This window comes from Tiliqua scincoides, chromosome 2 (genome assembly GCF_035046505.1).
Source record: "Tiliqua scincoides isolate rTilSci1 chromosome 2, rTilSci1.hap2, whole genome shotgun sequence".
NCBI lineage: Eukaryota > Metazoa > Chordata > Lepidosauria > Squamata > Scincidae > Tiliqua > Tiliqua scincoides.
Genome location: NC_089822.1, coordinates 81,508,991 through 81,536,331, shown reverse-complemented (window position 1 = coordinate 81,536,331; position 27,341 = coordinate 81,508,991). Strand labels below are relative to the sequence as shown.

The 27,341-nt window shown below is 44.2% G+C and overlaps 1 protein-coding gene across 2 annotated transcripts in view; it reads right to left on the bottom strand.

Annotated features, from left to right (window-relative positions):
* Positions 1–15,170, bottom strand: part of FOCAD (focadhesin) — a 148,784-nt gene extending 133,614 nt beyond the window's left edge. The window contains exons 1-5 of one of the 2 annotated variants that reach the window (XM_066613797.1): positions 15,089–15,170; positions 12,277–12,368; positions 10,811–10,885; positions 10,345–10,499; positions 4,846–4,947 (exon numbers count right to left, since the gene is read on the bottom strand). In XM_066613797.1, the coding sequence (XP_066469894.1) occupies positions 4,846–4,947; positions 10,345–10,499; positions 10,811–10,885; positions 12,277–12,333 (389 nt within the window). In that variant the 5' untranslated portion in view covers positions 12,334–12,368; positions 15,089–15,170. The remainder of the gene's footprint in view (positions 1–4,845; positions 4,948–10,344; positions 10,500–10,810; positions 10,886–12,276; positions 12,369–15,088) is intronic. The other variant, XM_066613796.1, reaches the window with a different exon arrangement.
* Between the last annotated feature and the right edge of the window lie 12,171 nt (positions 15,171–27,341).

The window sequence follows — 27,341 nt, the reverse complement described above, 5'->3', positions numbered from 1 at the left end:
AGCCAAATGAAAGGGCTGATGGGTTACCCCAGTTGATGGAAGGATGGTTTCTTTTTATTTTTTTTAATCTATAACTAGATGTCCTTTGTTTTCTTTAGGAGACTGTCTGGAGAGACCAAACAGGCAAGCAAACCACAAATATTAATCCTTCTGTTGGGGGAAATACACCACGATTGCGTATGAATGACCTCATGAACTCAAAGGCCACTGCCATTCAGTCGACACAACGTAGCTGCAGGGCTTCACAAGATTTTAATATCCTGCTCTGATAATACTCTGTGGTTTCCAAAGCAAAAGCAACTTCCCCCTCCCCCCACATGGTTAGTTCCCAAAGGTGTTTAATTCAGTGCAGCTGAGAATAAGGACCTCAACTTCACCATTCAGGTAAATGTATTAGAACAAAATAGAGGTGCCAGTCAAAGAGGGCCCATCATCATAATTATTATTTCCATTGTTCACTTAGCCATACCAGAGTGCTTTATTGCAATTACTGCATTCACAGTAATTATTGCAGCACTGCAATTAAATTAATACGTGTGGCTGTCTTAGAGCAACTGCTTTCCTGCTTATTTCATCCACACATGGAATGTCCAACTATACATTACATGAAATGCATAGTTTGGCTCTGCATGTGTGACATTTTTTTAAAAAAATATGAAATAATATTACAGGGGAACGAACTGGACCATGGCACGTGGGGAGGTGGTGTTTAACCTTCTACTTATGCCACAATCCTGATGAAAACAAGCCCTCTTCTCAAAACTGCGATAAGACCAGAAGAGTCCATTTGCACCAACTAGCAGTGTAAAGGTAACATTTTTGTTAGGGATATGGCATAAGGAAAATGTGGGCCACACTCCCAGCCCTGCTTTCCCCCTCCCAAGCTGCTATTTAACTTAAACACTCACACACAGCGATGTACCTGAGGCAGGCTCAGTGGTACCACTACCACATGGTACCAGATGGCACTCTGTGTCTCCTGGAGGGGGCATTCCCAGCGCACTTGCTAGAAGCGAAGCTGGTCAGCCTCTTTTCCAGTAACTATGACAAGAATCACTGCAGCGACAGCAGGCGGTAGGAGGACCTGCCCGTTGCCTCTGCAGTAGTCATTCTTGACCTGCTTGCTGGAAGCAAAGCTGCTCAGCCTCTCTCCCAACAACGGTGCCAAGAGGCAGACAGTAGGAGGACCTGCCCACCACCTCCGCAGCATCCCAGAAGTAACTGCAGTGTCAACATCACAGTTACTTCTGGGTTGAAAGGGGCAGAGTTGGAGGGGCAGTGAAGTGACCAGTGTACTCCGGGGCTGTACACTGACCAGCTATGCATCTGTGTATCATAATACAGTTACCACTGCTGACTAGGTAAACAGGAACTTTTTCAAGTGGTGCTCCTCTTATATTTAGCAGGGGAAAAATAACTGACCCTCTTCACCTAAGCAGTGTCTTTTCTAGTGGCTGTTTACTGGGATTCTTCTTTTTTTAAAAGACAGGTGTCATCTTTTTAGATTGCGAGCTCTTTTGGGACAGGGAGCCATTTAGTCATTTGATCTTGTCTGTAAACAACTTTGAACACTTTTTGCTGAAAAGTGGTACATAAATATTCTTAATGATAATACTAGAACTCCTTTTCAATTGTGTGAGTGTCATCAAGCTGGCCACTGGTTTTTTATTAGTTACTGATTTATTGAGTGACCTGTGGTTTTATCGCTCCCCCCCCCCTTTTTCAGAAAAAAAGGTAAAAAAAAAGGTGCAACCACTCCATGTTCACCTTAATCCAGAAGAAATTGGTGGTGACATTATCACATCTCTGCAATTACATCCAGATTTTGTCGTATGGCAGGGGGTGTAAAACTGTTTTGCACCCCCAGGTGCCAGATTCCTTAGCTACGCCACTGCTCCCACACGTGTGGCCAACAAGCAATTTGATCCATAATCTAGGGTTAAGGGCATACAGAAAGGTTCTCTGTAACTGTATCTGAGAGCTATCAATACAGTACACACAAGAAGAGAGCTGCAGAGCAATTATTTTAAGATTGCTTCCTCTGCCAATTGCTTCCACTCCAGCACCTATTCATCTGCAGATATCTACCATGAAGGGAAGCACATATACCCCACTTTGTCCCTATTTATCAGGTCTAATACCCATTTTCTGTTTGCCCTGCCCATGCAACATCACTGCCCCTATTTTGCCTTTGAGGAGATTTTTGGGGGTGTCCTCTTAAAAATATGATTCTGTATATACCCCCAAAATAAAGCTGCCATTTTTCTGATTCCAGGCTCCTCCTCGTGGGTCTCTGAAGGTAAGTCTCTGGGGGCAGTTGGTAGCCATAAGCATTATTATTGGAATATTTAAAGTGTAATCAGACTTGTGAAAACACACCATAACTAAACAAGCACCTCAAAGTACAAAGTCAAGGCACCCGGATCCATGTTTGCCACATATCTTTGAACATAAGAGTACCTGTCCAACATTAAAGCCTCCCAAGCAAAGACCCATGAGACATATTCAGCCCACCAATGGCTTTTGATCAGCCCACTTAGTCCAGTGGCATAATAATTATGTATGGGGCCCCCTCCCACCTCATCTACCCCCACCACCATAAATTTTTCCCCCCTACTAGATAAAGCAATACTGGGCTGGGTTGCTCACATCAAGAGCACCGATGACAGAGGAACCATAATCAGTCCTACACCTGCTGTGGCCTGCCACCACGGAACTCTTCCCTCTCCAGCCCCACCCGCCACTACTGTGAAAATTTTTGGAGTTATGGTGGGTCATTTAAAGATTTTGTACAGAAGACCAACATGGAGTGATGTATACCAGGTAGCTGAACATCTGGATACTTCTGCTTCAAAAGGAGGAAGTGGCCCCAATACACTGGACCACATGGCGGAGAGAGAGACACCATCTTCTGCTGTATGCTGTGTGAACAGAGTCAATATCATGTACCAAAAAGTGATGTGATTGAGCAAAGATTTCCATGGGCCATTAATTCCAGAGCTGTCAACCAATTAGAAAACTCATTGAAATAAATGTGCACAAGGCCAGTCTACAGGATTGATTGATTGATTCATATTTGTGCATCAGGAGTCAGTGTTGCAACAGTCCCTGATGAAACAAAGAAAGCTCCAACCAAAGGAGCCAACAAAAACTGAATTATCTGAAGCCTTTAGGTCACCCCCCCAACCCCCTTACATCTCTTGACTATAGGAAAGCTACAATTTCATTTACATCATAAATTCAGAGACAGCCAGATTGCTTTTCGTGTATGAGGAAACAATGTCAGCGGTCACCGTGCATTTTCATGCATACAGCTGTGACCCCGATTCTCTCCATAACACAGCGCAGCACTTTACTACCTCACATATGCATTTTTAAAGCATTTTTCTTCCTGCCTGGAATTTCAATTCCACAATTTGGTGACAAGCCAAGGGGGCGGGGGGGGGGGAGGTGAAATCAGCTGAATGTATTGGGTAGGAGAAACATGCTTCCAAATGTCAACACAGCTACATATTTGATGAATACTTTCATCAACAACAACAACAGTGGAAAGTTTGTACAGAACTTGGATATCCTAAAGTGATCAGCATTAACATTCCCATATTGTGCATGGAGATGAGACAGAGAAAAATGGAGTCCTTCAGTACAAATTTTTTGAATGAAGGACTTTACAAATTAAACAATCCAATCCTATCCCCTGCCACTGTCGCCAATGCAGCTGTGCAAAAGGGTGTATGCTGCATTCTACTGGGGGGGGGGAGTCTGCAGAAGGTAAATGAAAATATTTTGCACTTACCTTCTGGTAGGCTGACCTATCGCCAATGGGTCTCCTCAAACACATGCCACCTATTTGGGTGGCGTATGTTCAAGGACAGAAAAGGGGGAGTGAGGTGCAGAAGTGTGCCACTGCCACTAGATCTATTCCCTCCTGCCTCCTCCCCACCCCTGGCTACTTCCCCTCCCCACCTATGGCCCACCACTGCCTCACGGGTGCCAGTGATTCCACTGGCTGTTGCCTGGGTACCACCACTCACCATTTGCAGTGACAGCCCAGTCATGCAGAATGGCAGGCCATGTTTTGCAGCCGCCACAAAGCGCACTGCACTGCTGGGACGCACATTCCAGAGGTGCAGTAGGTCAACAGGACTGGGCCAAAAGATTGTACTCTTTAGGCTGCAATCCTACAGAGTCTAGGATTGTATAGTATAGACCAGTGGTTCCCAAGCTCTGCGGAAATCTGAGAACCTCTGTAAGTCTTTGCAGGGGAGGGGTGAAGGCAGCGGCAGGATTGTTAGGATTGTGCTGCTGCCAGGGACAAAGGGGCTTTCTTATAGTCAGTAGTGGCAGCACCTGCCTTCCAAGGGGTGCAAGGATGCCTCCACAGGGCTCCCCAAGCCTCGGAATATTTAAAAATAGCTATCGAGACCCACTTCCGGTTTCACAACCACAAACCGGAAATGATAGCTAGTTTTAGACAATGTGAGGCTTGGGGGGCCCTGCAGAGGCATCCACAGGCTCCCCGTGCCCCAAGGGAGGTCAGTACTGCCCCAGCAGGTTAACAAAAAAACCCTTTCATCCCCAGCAGCAGCGCAATTCTGGCAATCGTGTCGCTGCCTTTGCCCCTCTCCCACAAACTCTTACTCTCCGGGAGTTTGGGAACCGCTACTGCAGGTTTTTGTAAGGCCATAAGAACACAGACTAAAGTGCAGCTTTTTTTTCTTCTAATTGATTCAGAGCATCAGCATCTGACATGACAGCTCTTTCTTAAAATCTCTGTAGGTACACATGCAGTGTATGTTACCATAATTCCAAATGTCACTCGGTATTTACACATGTAAAGCTTACCTGATTGCATACAAGTCGCATATTTCTTCTCCAGATTTCTTCACCATCACAGCCTGCATCTGTAGTAGTTTCACAACTATTTTTATCAAACCATGGACGTTCCTATTTTTAAAAAAAGACAGTGTCATCAGGAGATTTTTCTCTACTCTTCTTCAAACATGCATACAAGATAACTTCACACATGTACCAGTGTAGGGCTGGGTATTTTAAGTTCCATCAAGTTCAGCAAATCTCAATCTTCCTGTCAGCAAGGAATGGTTTTACACTAATTTCCCAACATGGGAACATCTGTACCTCTCTTGGATCTCTGTGCATCAATGGTGCACTCTCAGACAAAATTCTTACTTAGATAGTAAATCAATGTCTGAGCTAAACCACTTCACACTACAGGTGTAGCCTCAAATAACGTGATTTGTTTTAACATATAATCTAAGGGCGCAATCCTAACCAACTTTCCAGCACTTTCCTAACCAATTTTCCAGTCACAATGCAGCCCCAAAGTAAGGTAACAAACATGCCCTTACCTTGAGGGGGCCCCCTTGACTGCCTCCCCACTGCAGGATGCAGTGCATGCCACATTGGCACAGCTATGTCAGCACTAGAAAGCTGGTTAGGATTACGCCTTAGGCTTTCATGGCCGGTGAGCAGTGAGGTGGCTAAGTTTGCAGATGACACCAAACTTTTCCAAGTGGTGAAGACCAGAAGTGATTGTGAGGAGCTCCAGAAGGATCTCTCCAGACTGGCAGAATGGGCAGCAAAATAGCAAATGCGCTTCAATGTCAGTAAGTGTAAAGTCATGCACATTGGGGCAAAAAATCAAAACTTTAGATATAGGCTGATGGGTTCTGAGCTGTCTGTGACAGATCAGGAGAGAGATCTTGGGGTGGTGGTGGACAGGTCGATGAAAGTGTCAACCCAATGTGCGGCGGCAGTGAAGAAGGCCAATTCTATGCTTGGGATCATTAGGAAAGGTATTGAGAACAAAACGGCTAATATTATAATGCCGTTATACAAATCTATGGTAAGGCCACACCTGGAGTATTGTGTCCAGTTCTGGTCGCCACATCTCAAAAAAGACATAGTGGAAATGGAAAAGGTGCAAAAGAGAACGACTAAGATGATTACTGGGCTGGGGCACCTTCCTTATGAGGAAAGGCTACGGCGTTTGGGCCTCTTCAGCCTAGAAAAGAGGCGCCTGAGGGGGGACATGATTGAGACATACAAAATTATGCAGGGGATGGACAGAGTGGATAGAGAGATGCTCTTTACACTCTCACATAACACCAGAATCAGGGGACATCCACTAAAACTGAGTGTTGGGAGAGTTAGAACAGACAAGAGAAAATATTTCTTTACTCAGCGTGTGGTTGGTCTGTGGAACTCCTTGCCACAGGATGTGATAATGGCGTCTAGCCTGGACACCTTTAAAAGGGGATTGGACAAGTTTCTGGAAGAAAAATCCATTACGGGGTACAAGCCATGATGTGTATGCGCAACCTCCTGATTTTAGAAATGGGTTATGTCAGAATGCCAGATGCAAGGGAGGGCACCAGGATGAGGTCTCTTATTATCTGGTGTGCTCCCTAGGGCATTTGGTGGGCCGCTGTGAGATACAGGAAGCTGGACTAGATGGGCCTATGGCCTGATCCAGTGGGGCTGTTCTTATGTTCTTATGTTCTTACTATTAGTGTTATAGTAAGGAAATAAAAATGTTAGGAAATAAAAATCTTCATAGACCATGGCCAAGAAACCTGAACATTTCTTATTACTACGCTAATGATTTGTTTTGTATGAAGGAGCATTCCAGAACATAACCTAATTTGCTATTTTGGCTGCCCCTAGGAGCTCTTCTCAGGTCCCAACCCTCCCCCTTCCCCACCAAACAAGGATACAACACAAGCAGATAATAGTTTATTTTTATCTTCAGTTTTCAGTCTTCAAACATGCCAGGGTACTGCAGGGTACCATATGGCTTCCGCTGAGAATGGCTGATCTAGACAAAGGCTTGCTGTGCCTAAACTATCTACAGCAGTGTTTCTCAAACTGTAGGTCACGACCTACTAGATGGGCCGCGAGCAAATTTCAGGTGGGTCCCCATTCATTTCAGTATTTTATTTCTCATATATCAGACCTGATGCTACCATGGTATGTGACTGCATCTGGGGAAATGTAACAGACCTGTACTTTTATCAGGCTACTCTGCATATGCTTTGAACAATGATAGTACGAGTCCCTCGTAAATGGGACTTACTCCTGGGTAAGTGTGAGTAGGATTGCAGTCTAGGTTTGTTAAAGATTTTCTGCGTGATTATGTCACATCTGGTCATGACATCACTTCCAGAGGGTCCTGAAAGATTCTGATTCTAAAAAGTGGGTCCCAATGCTAAAGGTTTGAGAACCACTGATCTACAGGGTACAGAATAAGCATCTTGGGCCTAGTTGCCACAAAGGCACACTGAAAACATACAATAAACAGGGTAACAATACCCACCATCTCCATCACCTTGTACTTTTTAGACCAGAAGCTAGTCCCAACCCAACCTCATGTGGATCAAAGCAGTGCTGCCGCTGTTGTTTGACACTGAGGCTCATGTTAGCACAGTTCAAATGGTAGTCAAAACTAGCATTCTTAGATTAGGTATGTTTTGCTGGAGACAAGACCTACAATCTTCAGTGGTCCCTCCCAGTTTCTGACCGCCCTCCATCTGCTCTCCTCTCCCTGCCATGGAACTTCCTCTACTCTGCTTCGCCTCACTTCTTTTTCTCCTTCAGTTTTGAAAGGCAGAGTACATACTGTTGCCATGCTAATCTCTGTCCAATCTCCTTACAACCAACCTGAAAAAAAAGAAGGGACAGGACGATAGAATGGTTGCTCATGCTGACAACCAAAAGGCTGAAAAAAAGCATGTCACAGATGCTCACTGCACCCTGCTCACTCACTGGACTCTTAAAGATAGGTTCCATGATGTGAGTTGGAATTTGAGATACATCTCAGCTCTTCATAAGTTGAAAACCACTAGTTTCAAGAAAGGACTAGATGGATCCCTAGCTAAGATACCAATCACTAGTAATTGTAGAAAAGTTATCTTTGGGGTTAGTTGTCCACCATTATTTCACTTCTTATTGAGAAAGTGCTGTTTTCCATAGTGTATGGCTGTGGTGTCCTATGGAAGTCTATTTAACCACCTCAGGCATTTACAAATCTGTTGTCTTTGTATTAACCCCAGTCAGTTAAGTACATTATAAGGCATGCACTTCCACAGAATAGGCTTAGTATAATTCAATTTGAATTATCAGTTGGTGTTGGATGAAGTGCCTTGTGGTTTTTTCCCCTTTTAAGTTCAATTATTGACTTCTCAAAAAGACTGGTGTCGCAAAGTTCCCTGCAAGTTTATGGGGTTTGGGGGGGGGCAGGGTTGAGGTTCCCTTTTCTTTTTGGGAACCAACTTATGTAAGGTATAAGAAATTCAGACTAAAATATAATTTTGTTAAAATTAGAAGGGACAAAAAGTATGTTTTGAGTGGTACATATCCTGGAAACTCCAACTCTTGGGTCACTACCATGACCCTATAATACAGCACAGGTGGAACACCAAATTACTCGCCCCAAGCAAGAAAACAAACTAGTGTTCTCAAAGCAAAGAGCAGGAAACCTGTAGCCAATTAAGCTTAAGGCTTCACCACAACTGTTCTTCCTTTTATCCTTTACCTATTTATTTTAATTGATTCCTCCTCTCCTGCCCTCTCCACCCCCACGACGCACATTCCCATTTAAGAACACAAGAAGAGATGCAGGGTGTAAAGGCACCTATTTATCTTCAGTAGTCAACTCTTTGGGCCTAGGCCAAGAACTATATTACATGCATTAAAAGGTACTGGTCATTCTGTTTCATTACATCTAAAGTCAATTTTCCTAAAGTGTTCAGCTTTGCTTTTAAGAAAAATCAAGAAGACCAAAAAGGACTTGACAGCTTTTCTTCTTACAGCTGTAAAGTTTGAGGATTTAAAATATACAGATACACATACACAAAAAGTTCCCTCCCTACAAAAAGATTAAGTTCCCACATGCATTATGTAGCAGGCGTTCACAAGCTCATCTAATGCGGCCCCTAGCTTCATCTTGTAAACAAAGAGCTGTATCTTAAATCTAACTAGCCTAGACTAAGGAAGTTAATCATAACTAACTAGACTTTCAGCACAAGGCTATGCATGTCTACTCAGAAGAAAGCCCCACTGTGTTCAATGGAATTTACTCCCACATGAGTGCATACAGGATTGCAGACTTAGGGCACAATCCTAACCCCTTATGTTACTGCTTTCTAGCAGTGACAGAAGGGCAATGCAGCTCTGAGGTAAGGGAACAAACATTTCCTTACTTTGAGGAGGCCTCCATGAGTGATACCCAACTGCAGGATGCAGCACACGTCCTATTGGCACCACTATGCCAGTGCTAGAAAGCAGTGACATAAGGGGTTAGGATTGTGCCCTTAGGATATAACACAAAGAGTTCACAAATTAATCCAGACAGCCAAGGCAAGCAGTATAAAGGCTCTCAGCCATCCCCACCTAGGCCTGAGGTCTTCCCTAGGAAACAAACCTTTCAAGTTCCAAACCTGTCAAAAATTATTTAACAAAAACAAAACTGAGAGCTTATGCGTGTTTCAGTGGTTGGAGGGTTGAGCATATATCTGGCAGCCATGTGGTCAAGTCCCAGCTGTACAGTGTACTTGTGCGCTTTAGAGGAGGAGATCAGGCTCAGTCAGGGGAGGATCTCAGGGATAACTATGCATGCTGTGAACCTATCTCCCTTTCCCCACCCCAAACCACCCCCTAAGTCTCCTTGGAGTTACTCCAGCTCAACAGCTAGCATAGGTTTGAGGAGACCCATTGAGGCCAGGTGGCCTACAGGGAGACAAATAAAAAAGATTTTTACTTATCTTTCCAGGGCCACCTGGTTACCACCAGCATGCAGTACATGCTCCATGCTATAGGTCAGGGGTCTCCAAACATTTTGGCCAGAGGGCCACATGAAATATCTGGCACAGTACTGAGGGCCGGAAAAAAATGTAAATATAAAATTTAAATAAATAAAGTAGAGATGGAGTTTAGATGAATGAATAAATGAATGAGTGGGCTCATTCACTCAGCCTCTCCGGCCCTCAGAACACCCTCCAAATGCAATCAGAGCACAGCTCTGGTCATGTTCAGTCGAGTGTTCAGTCCTCTTTCAGGGGATAAGGGGCTGGCCGCAAGCCGAATAGAGGCTTGCTGCAGGCCGCATCTGGCCCCCGGGCTGGGTTTGGAGACCCCTGCTATAGGTTGACAGGGGATAGGATTGGGCTCTCTTGCCATAATTTAGACTTTCACAAGCCTCCTGCTCTGAAGAATAAACACAAGATCACTATGAATGCAACATAGCTGTCAGAGAGAGCTAAGATGAAATACATCCAAAACATTTTTTAAGTGGGGCAAGGTGTGAATGAGATAAACGATGATTACCTTGCAGAAGGAATCAGGTTGAGAGCACTGTTAAGGACATAATTGAACTCTGCACGATCCTGTGCAACAAGCGTCACCAGCGCCTCACAGCATGCCGTTCGGACAACCACATTGTCACTGCTGCACTTTTCCCAGAGCAAGTTCAATGCTGGAGTCTGAAATGAAACCCAGAGGAGAAACAAGTCCAGTCAGAAACAGGTAATCACCCACACACAAAAAAATCTCTGTTTTGCAAACTGATACTATTAAATATACAATTTCACTCCCCCCTTCCAAAGAATTACACTGAAGCCAGAAAGATTTAACGTTCCCAGGGTCACACAAAAGCATATTCTTGCCACTCAAACAGCATAATATTATTATTAGGAATAATACCACACAAGTAATATCACAGTGGTGTTGCAATAGCGTAATATAACCTTCCAAGGTGATGTGACCATGAAAGAATGAAAGCAAAACCACAAACCTGGTTAGTGGACTGGCTGATCTTGTTAGATGTAACGTTCTCTTTCAGCACTGCAGCAACAAGGTGGCCCACAGTCTGTGAAGGAGACAGAAATCACCAGCAGGCAACTGAGGTTAAGTTCCTTATCATTGCCTGCAGGGACAGGTCAAGTAGGACATTCTGCTGACCTACAAGCTTGAACCATGAAATCCAAGAGGTGGGTTCTAGATCCCAGACTATACCATGGACGATGCTGGTGTGCTATGACTTAGAAGATCACATGGCTGCAAACAATCCAAGACCTGCACCCTAGCATCCTCTTTGTTGGGGATCCTGGAGTGCAGTGATAAACACACGCAATGCTGGAAAGGCACACACCAAAATACTGGTGTCCCACTTGAGAGTTGCTTGCACAGTTGAGCCAGCCCTGGCTGCCCAATGGAGATCTATGATAAAAAATGTTATAGATGTGACAAAAAGTAAAGCACTCCATTGTGAGTTTGCTGGGAAAAGAGGGCGTCTTATATCCAACTATTCTGGTGACATTAAAAAATGTTTTCTATTGTTATTGTGCACCTAACATGAAGGATGGACTGAGCCCTCCCACTGGACCAAAATTTGTAAGCCTCATTTTCCATTCAGCTGCAATTAGTGCACTTCTGATTCAAGACTGAGAAACTCCGCTTTTTATATTTGAAGGTTTTTGATTTATTGATAGCAAAATTACTGTTATTTTGATGGGCAGAGTATGGTACAGGGGGAGAGCTTGTATACTATGAACACCCCATAGGAGAATGCAACAATGGGAGGATCAGGTGTCCAACACAGTGCTCATCACATTCTGGATACCCTAGAGAGGTAAAGAGAGGTTTCTGTTTAACTCAACTATAGCTACAAAAATTAATGGAGAAGCATTTACACAAATTGACAATCAGGAAAGTGATCTTTATAACATGTGATTCAAATCTAAGTTCCCTGGGAACATGTTTTTCCACACAGCAAGGCTGCAGGTACATACCATCGGGAGATATAATTGAACATCAGAAAAGCCTGATCAGCTCATATGAATGTGTCTTCAACCAGAGAATGGTTGAAGAAAAGTAGGCAGGCATCTCTTGGCCCAGAGATCATTCGGTTTTTGAATGGGAAACAAACTGGAAAACTGTTACATATCCTGCTCTAAGCTCCTAGGAGAAAGAGCAAATTAGAAAATACAGGAAGTTTCCTTATTCCGAGTCAGACCGGTGGTCAGCCTAGTTTAGGATTGTTTACACTGATTGGCAGTGGCTCTCTGGGATTTAGACAGGAGACTTTTCCAACCATACCTAAACATACAAAGGGTTGAACCCAGGACTTTTGCATGCAAAGCATGTGCTCTACCACTGAGGCAAAAATATATAAGAATTAAAATACATTAGCAAGAGATACCAAATACTCTTTCTTGGGTTTTACTATAATTAAGTAATAAGTAATGTCATGTTACTTACCTGACACTGTATAAGGCTGTTAGGAAAATCAAATCTTTTTCTGATTTCTTCTGACATGTTTGCTACTTTCACTTAAACTCATTCAGCTTCTGCTTCAGAGAGAAGTATGACAACACATAGGTATGTAGTGCAAATAGAAGTAAATAGCTATTCACAACAGGCAGCAGTAATTCAATGTCTAATAATTTGGCAGATGGAAAATATAGCTCTTTACCTATTCCCAAACACCATACGGTTTCCTTTTTCCTCCCAATTTCACACAGATTCCTTTCTGTGTTGTTGACCTCATCCCACCCAGGGGAGATGTCAGTGCCCTCATGAGATGCCCTCATCCCACCCAGGGGTGATGTCAGTGGTCAGCCACTGGCTGAGAGGCCATACCCATCAGAAGGCCCACCTATAGCTTGATCCCTGAACTCTCATAGTACCAATGGCAGTGGCAGTGTCCACTGCATGATCAGGTGAGAATTGCATTGACAGCCCAATTCTATTCAACTTTCCAGAATCAATGAAACCACAGTGAAGCTCCAAGGTGGAGGAACAAATGTTCCCTTACCTTGAGGAGGCCTCGTAACTACCCCCACCATCACAAGATGCAGCACAGCCCATTGGCATGGTTGCATCAGTGCTGGAAAGTTAGATAGGATTGGGTCCACAGAGGCAGTGTGCAAGGTTTTGCCCCATGACCTCCAGCAACCTGATACCACCACTGATCCTATTCTCTCTCTCTCTCTCTCTCTCTCTCTCTCTCTCACACACACACACACACACACACACACACACACAAGTTTAAGCCCCCTCTAGCAGGATCTTCCATCTATACACTCCAATTCAAGTGTGCAGCTATCCTGGATAATGTACTGACTCCAACCTGGCACTACACAGAGCCTTAAGCCTTGTTGTTTTTCATATACCATGTATGAAAAACTACATGATGTCATTTTTGTATATTTTTTGTTGATGAAGTGATCAATTTGTGAACATTAATATATATTTGGAGTAAAATAGAAGAGGATTTATTTACTGTCTAATGTTGGCAACCTTCAGTCTCGAAAGACTATGGTATTTACAGTCACATATATGTATTTTACATATATGTAAATGTAAGTTCTGCTTTTATATACACAGAAACAGACTAAGAAGCTACACAACGTACAACTGGCTTCCGCTTATTACAATGATAAAAACAGAGAACATTTACTTATGTGAATCAATTCAGTAATAGGCAAACTCTTTGTAAGTGAAGGCAGTAAACACATAAGTAAATTGCAATTCCCTAAAAAAAAGAATATAATATTCAGCAGTATAGTAGATGTTTTACATATAGGCCTGGAAGACTTCAAACAATTAGAATTATGTTTTCTGAAGCACATATCAACAGTACACATTTTGTCTGACAAAATACAAAAAGACATACAAATCATGTTGCCTTACAGATTGTGCCTCTCACCATACAAAGCTGCTTGCTTGCACCCAGTTTTGCTGTTGCACATGATTTTTTGCAAGCGCAAACAGCTTGCAGCATGGATTCCATATTTCTAGTCACTGTGACTGACTATCCAGAGTCAATAAACTGACAGGCTTGACAAGATGGTTATCCTGTTGATAGCTGATGGGTCTGATTTGAAAAAAGATGAGTTGCCTGTTATGGGTGGTACTACCCATAAAGGATCACGTCCATCATCTGGGGGTGCTATTAGATCTGTCTGTATCTTTTGAAGTCCAAGGGTCAACAGCAGTACAAAACACCCTTCACCAACTATAGCCGCTGCTAGATAGAGATATGTCTAGTCACATCAGGGTCATCCACATCCTGACATCATCCCATTTAGACTACTGCAGGGCCAATCTTAAACTTCAGTTAGTACAAAATATGGCCATCAAGTTACTAACTGGCACTGGGCATGCGAAACGCATCCCATCAGTTTTAAAACAATTATGCTGGCTCCCAGTTTGCTTCCAAGCCCTGTTCAAGGAACCGATTCCAACTACTGATGCATGTGCAACTTGGAATCAGGTTTTCAAGGCCTGCCTACTCTTACACAAGCCCACCAGGGTCCTTCGGCACATCCCTCTGCCCCATGAGGTAGCTGCACACCAATATCTTCTAACTGTCCTTGAGCTCATTTTGCAAGCACACACTTTCAAAATTATATTACAGGTAATTATGTCTGGGGGGAACCGGATTTAAAGTACAGTACATGCTTAAACCACGGCTTTCCTGATCATGTAAAGCTCCTTGATTTTGTAGATATTTAAAAGCCAAATCCTATCCAACTTTCCAGCCCTGGTGTAGCTGTGCCAATGGGGTTTGCGCTGCATCCTGTGGTGGGAGGGTAGTTATGGAGGCCTCCATAAAGTAAGGGAACATTTGTTCTTTTGCCTAGGGGATGCATTGCAGCTGCACCGGCGTTGAAAATTTGGCTAGGATTGGGCCCTAAATCAAATTCACTCTACATCAAGGAAAGTCTACCCAAACCACCATGTATTCTTAATTTGTCATGACTCTTCAGAACACACCTCCCTCTCAAAGCAACACACACAGATCAGCCTTCCTTTAGTTTTTTCAAACATATGTTCCTTTCTAAAAGAAACTGTTGCATTCTCACAGTCCAGTGGCTACAACTATAACTTAACAATCCCTAGTCCTATAAAAAAAAAAAAAAGTTACATGGCTTGCTGTCAGTGTCAGGTTTCACTTTCCAATGCTCCTTGCTGGACGCCTGCCCCAGTCCCATCCTAGAAGGCAGCGCTTGCCAACGTTCTAATAGAGCACTCTAAGGATTCCGCGAGACCCTAAACAACCGCTCACCTGCGTTCCACTGAGACTATCCATGCCAAGCCCAACATTCCACGCAACGCGCTGCAGGAGCGCAGGCTCAGTAGAGGCCGCTCTCAGTCTCAGCCAGAAACTGGCAACCAAAGGGCGGCTTGGCTTCGCTATCCGGACTGGGCATGCCAAAGAAAAGGAGCATGCGTAGTAATGACAACGACGCTGCAGTTTGCCCTTGCTCTACCCTCTTCTTCTGTTTCTAAGATTCAGAGCAATGATTGCTTGGGAGTGGTGCCTTTTGCTATCAACAGAGCTTGCTTCTGAGTAAACCGTGTGTGTGTGTGTAAAAAACTTGCCCTAGGATAAAAAAAAAATTATAGTGTATACAAAAACAGAAAAAAAAATATTACACAGCCTATACTAAATCTTAAACAAATGCAAACAAAATCACAAGTTTACACACCAGCTCAACAATCAGCACCTTTAAATGAAGATTTTTATAGATCCAACTAAAGTGGGAAATTACTCAATTTTCACTGACTCCTGAGTAGAAATGCATAGCATTGCTTTGCAAAGTTAGCTACAAATGATCAAAAACAAACATATCAGGACTGTACAGAGTCACTCAAAGCACAGAACGTAAAGTACTTAGACAAGAAAAAAAGAATCTTGTAAAACATTTCAATTATTTGCAATCAAAAAGAAATCCTGGGCATGCGAAGTGCAAAATTTAAGGTGTTTAAACATACAAACTTACACATTCCACCCAAACATTACGTTTAAGTTATTGGTAAATCAATTTAGAATGTAATAAGTCCAAAGGATATGTGAGATTTCAATCTAAGAACAATTTTAAAAAGAAAAAAAAAATACTGTACTTAGAAATCCAGTCAAGAAATCCAGGTCACAACTGGCTCAAGAACACATTTTGACCAGACCATTGAGCCCAGCATTGTTGTAATGTAGTAGTATTGTGAGGCCCCCCCCACCTCTTTTGTCCCCACCCACCACCACCATTACATTCTTGCTCCTGCTGAATGAAGCAATTCCTAGACTGGATTGCTCTTGCTGAAACAGAGATAGCAAGCTTCCCTGCAGCTGCTTTTGTTGCAAATATTTCTCTCATATTATGAAATTCTTAGAGTTATGTACAAAATGTATCTATTATTTTCTATAATTGATCCACTCTGGACCACCATAAGAGCAAGACTGAGTGATGTGGCGCTGGCAGCTAAAAGTTTGGGGACCCCTGAATTTACATATTAATAAGAACAGAATACAATCAGAGTCCCTCTCCTATTTCATCTGTTTGAAGAACAGAAGACTCTGCCTTTGCAGTTTTGCACCAGAAGTGTGCTGAGAAGTGTGCTGAGAAATTCTGGGTGATTGATCACTTTCCGTATTATGTTTCAGCTTTTTGACTGTGCTGGTTTTCAATCACTGGTTCATACATGAATTGATGACCAAAAACTAGCTATTGGTGGGGCTTTCACAGCCAACTAGCTACCTCCCTTCCTGCCTTGCTGGTACTTGCAAGGCATTCTGGAGCACAACCTGCCTTTTTCTGCCATTATTCCATTCTTTTTCAAGTACCCCTAAAGGTCCTGTTGAGTGTCCCTGGGAGTACATGAATCCCAGGCTGAGAACCACTGTTCTGCTGGTATGTTGTTTACAGTGCACTTACTCTGGTAATGTTTACAAAAAGGTGGTCAAGACCAGAATTTAAAAAGAATAAAAATGTATCTTATGATCTTTTGTTATGTTTTTAATAAATGAGAGTCTACAGTTCTTGGGTAACAATTAGTGGTACGTTATTTTTCAGGATCTGGCCTTGGGTAAAATCAGACAAAACTATAGTCAGACACCCCCCTAAGTTTACCCCCCCCAACTTATCTGAGGGTTATAGAAAATTCCATAATTGTTGGGTCCAAACCTGCCCTCGGCTTATCTGTGGGATCGACTTATGGGAGAGTGTCTGCGGTATATTAAAGCATGATTTTATATTATCTCTTTTAGTTATTATATTAATCTCAATAATTTAGTTGTCTGAAATGGAATGGTGTCTGATTTCCTATCCCTTATATTCTTATGGTGACAGTATGTGGGTGTCGGCGTCATAGCGAATGACTACAAGACCCCTAGACATGAATGTTTGGGGTATATGTAAATGTGCTAAGCAGATGTCTGCAGAGCTTAAAACAATGGTAATAGAGACCCAGCAGAAGTGTAGACCACAAAGGAAGAAGGGCTTGACTAAGTCCAGAGAACATCCACATGGCTAACGAGCAAAGTTAGAGAGGCTATAAAGGGCAAGGAAGCTTCCTTCCATAAATGGCCTTGCCCTAATTAGGAGAATAAAAAGGAACATAAACTATGGCAAAAGAAATGTAAGACGGTGATAAGGAAGGCCAAGAGAGACTATGAAGAACACATGGTCAGCAACATTAAGGGGAATAATAAAAGCTTCTTCAAATATGTTAGAAGCAGGAAACCCGCCAGAGAAGCGGTTGGCCCTCTGGATGGTGTTGGAGGGAAAGGGGAGATAAAAGGAGACTTAGAGATGGCAGAGAAATTAAATGAGTTCTTTGCATCTGTCTTCACGGCAGAAAACCTCAGGCAGATACCACTGCCCAAATGGCTGCTCCTGACCAAGGAATTAAGTCAGATAGAGGTTGAAAGAGAAGATGTTTCAGACCTAATTGGCAAATTAAAGATAAATAAGTCACCGGGCCCAGATGGCATCCACCCAAGAATTATGAAGGAACTGAAGAATGAAGTTGCTGCTCTCTTGACTAAAATATGCAACCTGTCCCTTGAAAAGGCCACAGTGCCAGAGGATTGGAGGATAGCAAATGTCACACTGATCTTTAAAAAGGGAAGGAGGGGGGACCCGGGAAACTATAGACTGGTCAGACTAACATCTATACCGGGAAAGATGGTGGAATGCCTCATCAAAGACAGACTCTCAAAACACATAGACGAACAGGCCTTGCTGAGGGTGAATCAGCATGGCTTCTGTAAGGGTAAGTCTTGCCTCACAAACCTTATAGAATTCTTTGAAAAGTTCAACAAGCATGTGGATGCGGGAGAACCCGTGGACATTATATTATCTGGACTTTCAGAAGGCGTTTGATGTGGTCCCTCACCAAAGGCTACTGAGAAAACTCTACAGTCAGGGAATTAGAGGACAGGTCCTCTCATGGATTGGGAACTGGTTGAAGACCAGGAAATAGAGAGTGGGTGTCAATGGATAATTTTAACAATGGAGAGAGGAAAAAAGTGGTTTGCCCCAAATATCTGTCCTGGGACCAGTGGTTTTCATAACCTGTTCATAAATGCCCTGGAGACGGTTAAGTAGTGGGGTGGCTAAGTTGCACATGACACCAAACTTTTTTGAGTGGTGACCAGAAGCAATTGTGAGAAGCTCCAGAAAAATCTCTCCAAACTGGCAGAATGGGTAGCAAAATGGCAGATGCATTTCAATGTAGGTAAGTGTAAAGTCATGTACATTGGGGCAAAAAATTCAAACTTTACATATAGCTTAATGGGTTCTGAGCTGTCTGTGACAGAACAGAAGAGGGATCTTGGGGTGCTGGTGGACAGCTTGATAAAAGTTCAAACCAGTGTGCGGCAGCAATGAAGAAGGCCAGTTGTATGCCTGGTATCATTAGAAAGGTATTGAGAATAAAACAGCTAATGCAGTGGTTCTCTAAGTGGGGTGTTGTGATGCTCCAGCCAGAGAGCCCCGGCCTCTGCACCTTTAAGGGGCAGGGAGGGGGAGAGGCAGCGATGCCAGTGCCAGCCTGCGCAGGGCGTCCCGAAGCACGAAAACTGTCAAAAAAATGATTGTGACCTACTTCCAGTTTTGCGACCAAAAATCGGAAGTGGGTTGTGATCATTATTTTGAGTGTCTGTGCACTTCAGGGGGCCCTGCAGAGGCTGGCGCAGGGCTCCCGCATCCCTGGCAGTCTGCTCCAGACTCTGGTAAGTGGAAGCAGGCCTCTGTGCCCATCCAAAGCGACATGATTCTGGCAATCGCATCGCTGCCTCCCCTGCAAGAGAACAGGGCTCAAATATTATATTAATATAATACGTATAATGCCATTGTACAAATCAATGGTGAGGCCACACCTGGAGTATTGCGCCCTGGTTGCCACATCTCAAAAAGGACATAGTGGAAATGGAAAAGGTGCAAAAGAGTGACTAAGATGATTACAGGGCTGGGGCACCTTCCTTATGAGGAAAGGCTACGGCGTTTGGAACTCTTCAGTCTAGAAAAAAGGCGCCTGAGGGGGGACATGATTGAGACATACAAAATTATGCAGGGGGTGGACAGAGTGGATAGGGAGAAGCTCTTTTGCCTCTCACACAACACCAGAACTAGGGGGCAACCACCAAAATTGAGTGTTGGGAGAGTTAGGACAGACAAAAGAAAATACAGGTATAACTTAATTATCAGCGGTTTTTTTCACCTGAGGTTGCACCTCAACACTAACAAGGTCCCATTAAATTAAAAGATAAACATCCCTTTAGGTTTAAAAACAACCTGCTTATCATGGCAACTGGCAATCTCACCCTCCCTCTCTGGCTTAGAACAGCTTCTTTCAGCTGCTAGGCAGACTCCTCCCTTCCCCCAGAGCAGCGAAAGAATGCAAAGTGATAATCACTCTAATTGCTTTGCATTCTGCCATGTGCTCCAGGGGGAAGGGGTTTCTAAGCCCTGCAGAGGGAGAATGAGGTAGATTGATTGCCAGCTGTCATGTTATCATGGTAAACAGATATTTTTAAACTGGTTCCTAAAAGAATGTTTATCTTCAAATTGCTTTTGTTTAACATTAATGTTAAACATTGTTTAAATCAACATCCACAGAGGTTCCTGGAAGGGAACCTTCGTGGATGCTGAGACTCAACCTGTATTTCTTTATTCAGCATGTAGTTAATCTGTGGAACTCCTTACCACAGGTTGTGGTGATGGCATCTGGCCTAGAAGCCTTTAAACGGGGATTGGACAAATTTCTGGAGGAACAGGCCATCACGGGTTACAAACCATGATGTGTATCTGTAACCTCCTGATTTTAGAAGTGGATTACCTCAGAATGTCAGATGCAGAGGGCACCAGGACGCAGGTCTATTGTTGCCTTGTGGATCACATCCATGTACTCTGGATCACATTCTCCTTCAGTGGATAATCATAATGTCATCATAATCTCAGGTCCCACTTACTTGACCCTTTTCTTTCTTCTCTTCCTGTTTCCCTTGTTGATCCTTTCCCAGTTCTCCTTAGTCATTACTCCCCTTCCATCACCAATTTGGTGGCGGAATTTTTAGCGGTAGTTTCTAAGGCAAAGGTCAGAAGCTAATACCCTGTAAAGTTTATTTATTTGTTATGTTATATTTATTATTGCTTGTGGACTCCCAATATGCCAATAAAGGTTATCAAAGTCGTTGTTGCCTTGTGTGCTCCCTGGGGCATTTGGTAGGCCACTGTGAGATGCAGGAAGCTGAACTCGATGGGCCTATGGCCTAACCCAGCGGGGCTGTTCTTATGGTGCACTGGGAATGGCTACTCCAAGTCCATGTCAGTTTGGAATCAGCTATGTTCACATAACACCAGAACCAGGTGACATCCACTAAAATTGAGTGTTGGGAGAGTTAGAACAGACAAAAGAAAATATTTCTTTACTCAGTGTGTAGTTGGTCTGTGGAACTCCTTGCCACAGGATGTGGTGATGGCATCTGGCCTGGATGCCTTTAAAAGTTTCTGGAGGAAAAATCCATTACAGGTTACAAGCCATGATGTGTATGTGCAACCTCCTGATTTCAGAAATGGGCTATGTCAGAATGCCAGATGCAAGGGAGGGCACCAGGATGAGGTCTCTTGTTATCTGGTGTGCTCCCTGGGGCATTTGGTGGGCTGCTGTGAGATACAGGAAGCTGGACTAGATGGGCCTATGGCCTGATCCAGTGGGGCTGTTCTTATGTTAGGTAGTTGCCTCTTCAATAAGGATATATTGATAGAGGATTTGGAATAAGTTTAGCCAGCAGTTATGTCCCAGTTCTATACCCTGCTGGTGCACAGGGTTGCTGGCAGTGTCCACTCATATCCTGCACAACAGCAGAGGATCTGGCAGCCCAGGAAGTGTAAGTAAAGAAAAAATTTTCAGGTGTGCCCCAGTATCTGTGGGGGATGTGTTCTTGCTCCTTCCTGAGGATACAGAGTATGCCCCCCCCCCCGCGCTCATTTATCTGGTTTAAAGGCAAATGTTCCTACAGCTGGAACACTTTAAAAAAAAAAACTCCGAAGTCAACAGGAAATGAAATTAGTGCTTCGTATTGACCTCCTTCAGTTTTTTCCAGGTGTGCTAACTGCTTCGAGGCTGCTTGTAAAGCACTATAAGCCTGTAGGCTTTCAGTGCTCAGTTTAAGGAAGATTTTCTTCACCCAGCAAACCTTTAAACTAGGTAAACGGTGTGGGGTTGGGGCTCCCACATCCACAGATACCTGAAATTGCAGCTATGGGATCTGTGGATGTGGGGCGGCCCTGTATTTACCTTTCTGATGGCTGCCCAGTCCCTTATAGATCCACGCCCACTCTTTTCCTGGTGTACTTATGAAGGGGGCAGGGGGTGTGTCTGGTCCAGGCTAAGAAGGTAGGATTCAGCAACCACTACTTCCAACAAGATTCTCTCCATTCCAACCTTGATCCACCCCTGCTGCCAGCTGACACTAGCTGATGTCCAGTTTGCAGATTGCTGGTGACAGCGTGAGACTCAGAGTGCCTTACACTGTTGGCAGTTCTCTACAGAATGGCAGAAGGGTTTCCACAATGTTGGCCTGCAGGATATGCGCTAGGGGAACTTGTTATTCATCAGTGTATCCCACTGATAGCATTGGGCTGTTGGATATTCAAAAATATATATCCTGCCTTTCCCCTCCACTCTGAAGTTGTTCAGGGCAGCTAGCAACACAAATCAGTGACAAAATATGATGACCAAAACAGCAGCGTTAAATGCATTGAGAATAGTCTAACTCAGGAGTGTCAAACAAGGCCATGGGTCAGATGCGGCCCGCTGAAGCTTTTTATCCAGCCCTTGAACTCTCAGCTGCTGAGCAGTGCTGAGGTGTTACTGCTGAAAGGGCAGCCTGCATGATAATTGGGCTCTGCTATGTCCTGAAATATGATCAAGATGTGCATATTTTCTGTCATTTATAGCTAATGTGTTCCTTAGTGAGAAAAAATTGCTTATTTCTGGTTATAACCTTTTTAATGATATCATTTCCTACCTAATGACATCATTTCTGGCCCTCAACAGGCATGATAAATGCTCTTCAGCTCGCTGTATGAAACACGTTTGACACCCCTGGTCTAACTAGTCTCCAGAGGAAATCTTTGTAGTCTCCAAAGAAGATCAATACATCATAGAATGCTTCCGCATAGGTACAGCAGCCAAAACAGGTGTACAGGCAGGGAGAGAAGCACCAGATCAACCCTCCAGCGGGGAATACAGCCATCAATTTTCAGCTTTCTCCAAGGCTTCAAGCCTAGAAAATAAAGATTGAATAAGATTTGCATGAGATTCCTTTCTTAACTATGCACAGCATGAGTGTGAGCTAAAAGGCTTGCTACTTCCTTGCTATGCTGCTTAGCCTCAGCCCTAGATTTCTTCAGAGCTTCCAAGCGAGCAATGAGAGCTTTAACAGTACACAGACCATCATAGGAGACAACAACTATATGCTTTGAAGGAGGATGTTTAGGGGCCTTCCCACCTGAGTTTAAAGAACACTTAGAACCTGGTGCTGTTTGTCAAGCACGGTAGTCAGCAGTATTACTGCTCTACTTGGCTTGACATTACAAGCCAGAATTTAATGTATCCTACAAGGGTAGTAAAAGTGCTATTCCATGTTGGGATTTCCTTCCTAGGAAGGTTAAGTTGCGGCCTAAACTTGAACCAAAGCATGCAGGGTTTTGGCAATTGAACACAGCCATCAACAACAAGGGCGGCTGCAAAGGTTGTGCTGAGGGCACCCAGGGCTTGCCACGCCTTTTCAATGGCAGGTGCATCAGTGGCCCTGACATTGTTTCAGAGAAGAGGATGCAGGGTTCATCAGCTGCTCTCAGTACCATGATAAAGACTTCAGGAGCTTTGATTGCCAACAGAGTCTTAGGTCTCAATGAAGACGAACAGCCAATTCTGGACATTACCACTGGGAGGGCTATAGGACAAGGTTCATGGGTTGGAATAAACTGAAGATAAAAAATAAGCAGGGCAAGGAGAAGAGCACCAAGGAAACTAGGTAAGAACTTCACTGTCTACCTGCAGGATGATTGTGTATTGGAGAGGGTTTCTGTCAGAGAGCCTCCACTGGCAGTCTGACATAGTTCAGCCAAGATCTAAGATCCTCAGTCTGGTGGCAGCTGAGTGAAGAGTCCCATCTGGTGTGTGAGGGAGAGGAGCACCCAGAGTTGATCAATATGGACTTGAATATTTGGAGGGCTGTGCAAACTGCATCTTATAGGGAAGAGAGAAACGTGTTTGCTAAAATTGACCAAAGTTATGTGGTGAGAGAAGCTGGATTATTGGAATGAGAAGCTGTTTACAGCCACTGGCTTCTTTTCCTGCAATTCTGCTCTTCCTCCCAGAGCAGTGTTCTTCAAAGTACAGGTCACCCAATAATCATATTGTCATAAGATGCCATAAGATGTCATAAGGAGTCATAAGATGCTTTTCACGGGCAGGAGGTCTGGTCTAGAGGGCAGGAGGTCTGGTCTAGAGGGTAGAGCCTCCGTCTGCCTAAAGATAACATCCACAAGGTTGCCAGTTCGAGGTCACCGGCACCATGCGACCTTGAAGCAGCTGACAAGCTGAAGCCAAGCTATTCCATCTGCTCTGACCGTGGGAGGATGGAGGCCAGAATGTGAAGCCAGATCGGAATGAAACACCTGAATGTAGTGGTTCTTGAAAGAAAGAACCTTCTTTCAAATTGTAAAAATCCCTATTTAATAAGGGATTTAAATAAAGCCTGCCTATGTAAACCACCTTGAATAAAGTCTTGAATAAAGGCCAAGAAAGTCGGTATATAAATACCTGTTGTTGTTGTTGTTGTTGTTGTTGTTGTTGTTGTTGTTATTCTTCACTGGGTTGCAAGATAAAACAAAAGTGAATGTGTGTGCATTTGCAAAGTACACCGAGAATTCAAGTTTATTTAACTCAGGCTGCAATCCTATGTGCACTTTCTTGAGAGTAAACTCCATTGAAGACAATAGGACTTACTTCTGAGTAGAAAAGCATAGGCTTGTGCTTACAATTAAATATTACTGGTAGTTACCTTTCTGGCTTGTTTTGTAACCATAATATTTAGTATTATCTTTTAAACTATATTTCTTGTTTTATACTACGTGTCAGACATTTTCAGACTAAGCTCAAGAGTATGATTTTGAGGGTATGTGATATTATTATTGCACTTGTTTATAGGGGGAAAAGATTGAAGAGCACTGCCCTATAGCCTGTTTAGTGAAGGCGGACTACATACACATGCTATATACACAAGCCTGTATAGCATATTGAAAAATAGGATTTCAGACGGGTATTCCAATCACTCCTCAAGAGATGTCAGGGATTTCCTCCTGCGTTCAAGATAAGTGCTCATCCACCCAGCCCCTGCACTAAGTTTCCAGGAAAATATATGTAGAAGAGCAGCCATACTTAGAAACAAAGCCTATTCTTTACTTCAGGCTTAAGGCAGCAACAGCCATTGAGGTTGGAGTCAGACATTCTAAACTAGAAGTGGCTTGAACACATATTTGAGTCATTTATTTTTCAGGTAGAGAATGTGTTCAAACTGCTTTTTGCCATATGTAGAATATGTTCCTGTCTTTATCCTGTGGCTGCAATCTGATGCTGTGCCGCCTGCCTTTGCCATAACGAAAATGGCACCTGAAGGAAAGCCCCTGAAGGTGATGTTACAGGTTCATATAGAACAGGGGTGTCCAAAGTTTTTGGCAGGAGGGCCACATCGTCTCTCTGACACTGTGTCAGGGGCCGGGGGGGGGAAGAATTAATTTACATTTAAAATTTGAATAAATTTACATATGTTTACATAGATGAATATATTAAAGATGAACTTATATGAATGAATGAAGGTCTTGCAATAGCTCAAGGCCTATAAAAGGCCTTGCACAAAGCAAGGCTGGCCTTTCCTTCGCTGCCGCTACTGCATCACAGACGTGAAACAACAAGCAGTGGAGAGAGCCCTCGTCCCACAGCTCATACAAGAGGTCAAACAGTCGCCCTCATGCTGTGTCAGGACAGTGTGGGCTCCAACAAATCTCTGGAGGGCCAGAGGCTCATTGGAGACTGGGGGCTCCCTGAGGGCCGCATTGAGAGGCCTCAAGGGCCGCAAGTGGCCCCAGAGCCGGGGTTTGGGCACCCCTGATATAGAAAAAGCAGGTCTTGGCATTCTGAACACGTTTTATCTGACGGTTATATTGTGGGATGTTTTTGTCAGATTTGAGAGTCCAATCCTAGCCATATCTACTCAGAAGTAAATCCCATTGTAGTCAGTGGGGCTCACTCCCAGGTAAGTGTGGATAGGATTTTAACCTAAGGGCGCAATCCAAACCTGTGCTGGAGCAGGCAAGCCAGGAGGCTTGCGCTGCATCCAATGCAGGTTTGTTGGCAGCAGCAGCTCAGCCAGAAGCAAGGGGAAACTCTTCCTCTTACCCCTGGGTAAGGGCTGCTGGTCCTAATGGGTCTCCTCGGACCTGCACCACCTCTGGAGGTAGCGCAAGTCCGAGGAGAGTGGAGCAGCTTGAAGCCACTCCGTTTTCTGTGGGGATGGGGATTGGGATCCGGCATAACTGCGGGGTCCCAGCCCTGCCTCCAGCTCCCCGCGTGCCCGCCCCAGGGGCTGCCCATTGCCTGCCCTCCCCCCGCCCAAAAACGCCTCCTTCCCTCCTCCTCCCCGTCCCCCCCCATGCCTACCTTTGCTGCTTGTGCCAGTGCAAGCACGCCGACGCAAGTGGCTGCGGGGAAGCCGCAGCGGAGGCTTATGCCAGCCTCTGCTTTACGGCACATTTGCGACCCTCTTATGCCGTCCCAAGGAACTTGGGCCAGCATAAGGAGCACTTTGGATTGCACCCTAAGAGTCCAGTCCTAACTCCCCCAGTGCCAATGCAGCCACACAACTTTCCCTTACCTTGGGCCAATGTTACCTTACTTTCATATCTTTCCCTGAGGGTAAGCCTCCACTTCCCCAGTTTGTCGCCTCAGATCCACGCCAGCTTTTTTGCTGGTGAAGTTGAAGGAGAGTAAGGAAGACGGGACGGGCTATGATACTGGCGCAAGTCACTGATGCTGGGATCCACCACCTCCCTCCCCCTATCTGCCCAGATGCTCCCCATTCCTCCCCCTCCCCACCCCTTTCCTCCTACTGCTTTCCCTGCTCACCTCACTTACCTGCACTCTAGCATGTTGCTGGCTGCAGCGGTGAGCAGCCAATACCGCCACTGAAACTGCTATGGCTCCAAAATGACTGCCAGTAGCATGCTGCAGGCACTGTGGCTGCAATCCTAACCACGCTTTCCTGAGAGTAAACCCCATTGAACAAAATAGGACTTACTTCTGAGTAGACATGGTTGGGCTTGTGCCCTGTGTTTACCCATTTACAACACTGGAACCTCTGCTCCACTGTCTATTAGTTAAGATTTGGCTGTTATACAGGTGATAAGATATTATCATGGAAAGAGAGAGCCCTGAATATAGAAAAGTATCTGGACTCTGTATGTACTGTACAGACTTTGAGGCTTCATTAACACTCACACACCTAGGGCTCAAAACTGTTTAAGTACTTCCACAACAGATAGAAAACTGATTATATATGCTTTCCAGGAAAACTTGATTAAAAGAATTATGTGGAAAATCAGACATAGTGGCTGCTATTTTATAAGGTGAGGCTTCCTCGCTCAGTGGTGAAATATGTGCTTTGTATTCAGAAGGTCTCTGATGCAATATCCAGGGTTTCTGGTTTAAAGGCTTTCCAGTTAAATGAGGTGGGAAAGACCTGTGACTGAGATCTTGAAGGGTCACTGCCAATCAGAGCTGACACTGCTGGGCTGAATGGATCAGTAGTCTGCCAGGTTAAGACAGCTTCACAGGTAACAATCAGAACAATTCCACACAAAGTCAACCTCATAACAGTAGCCAGGAGCAGACCTGGACCAAGCTAAGCCACACATGGAACTGATCCCATTCTCACTTCAGATGCTTCAGCCTCTGACTAGGTGAGAGGAACT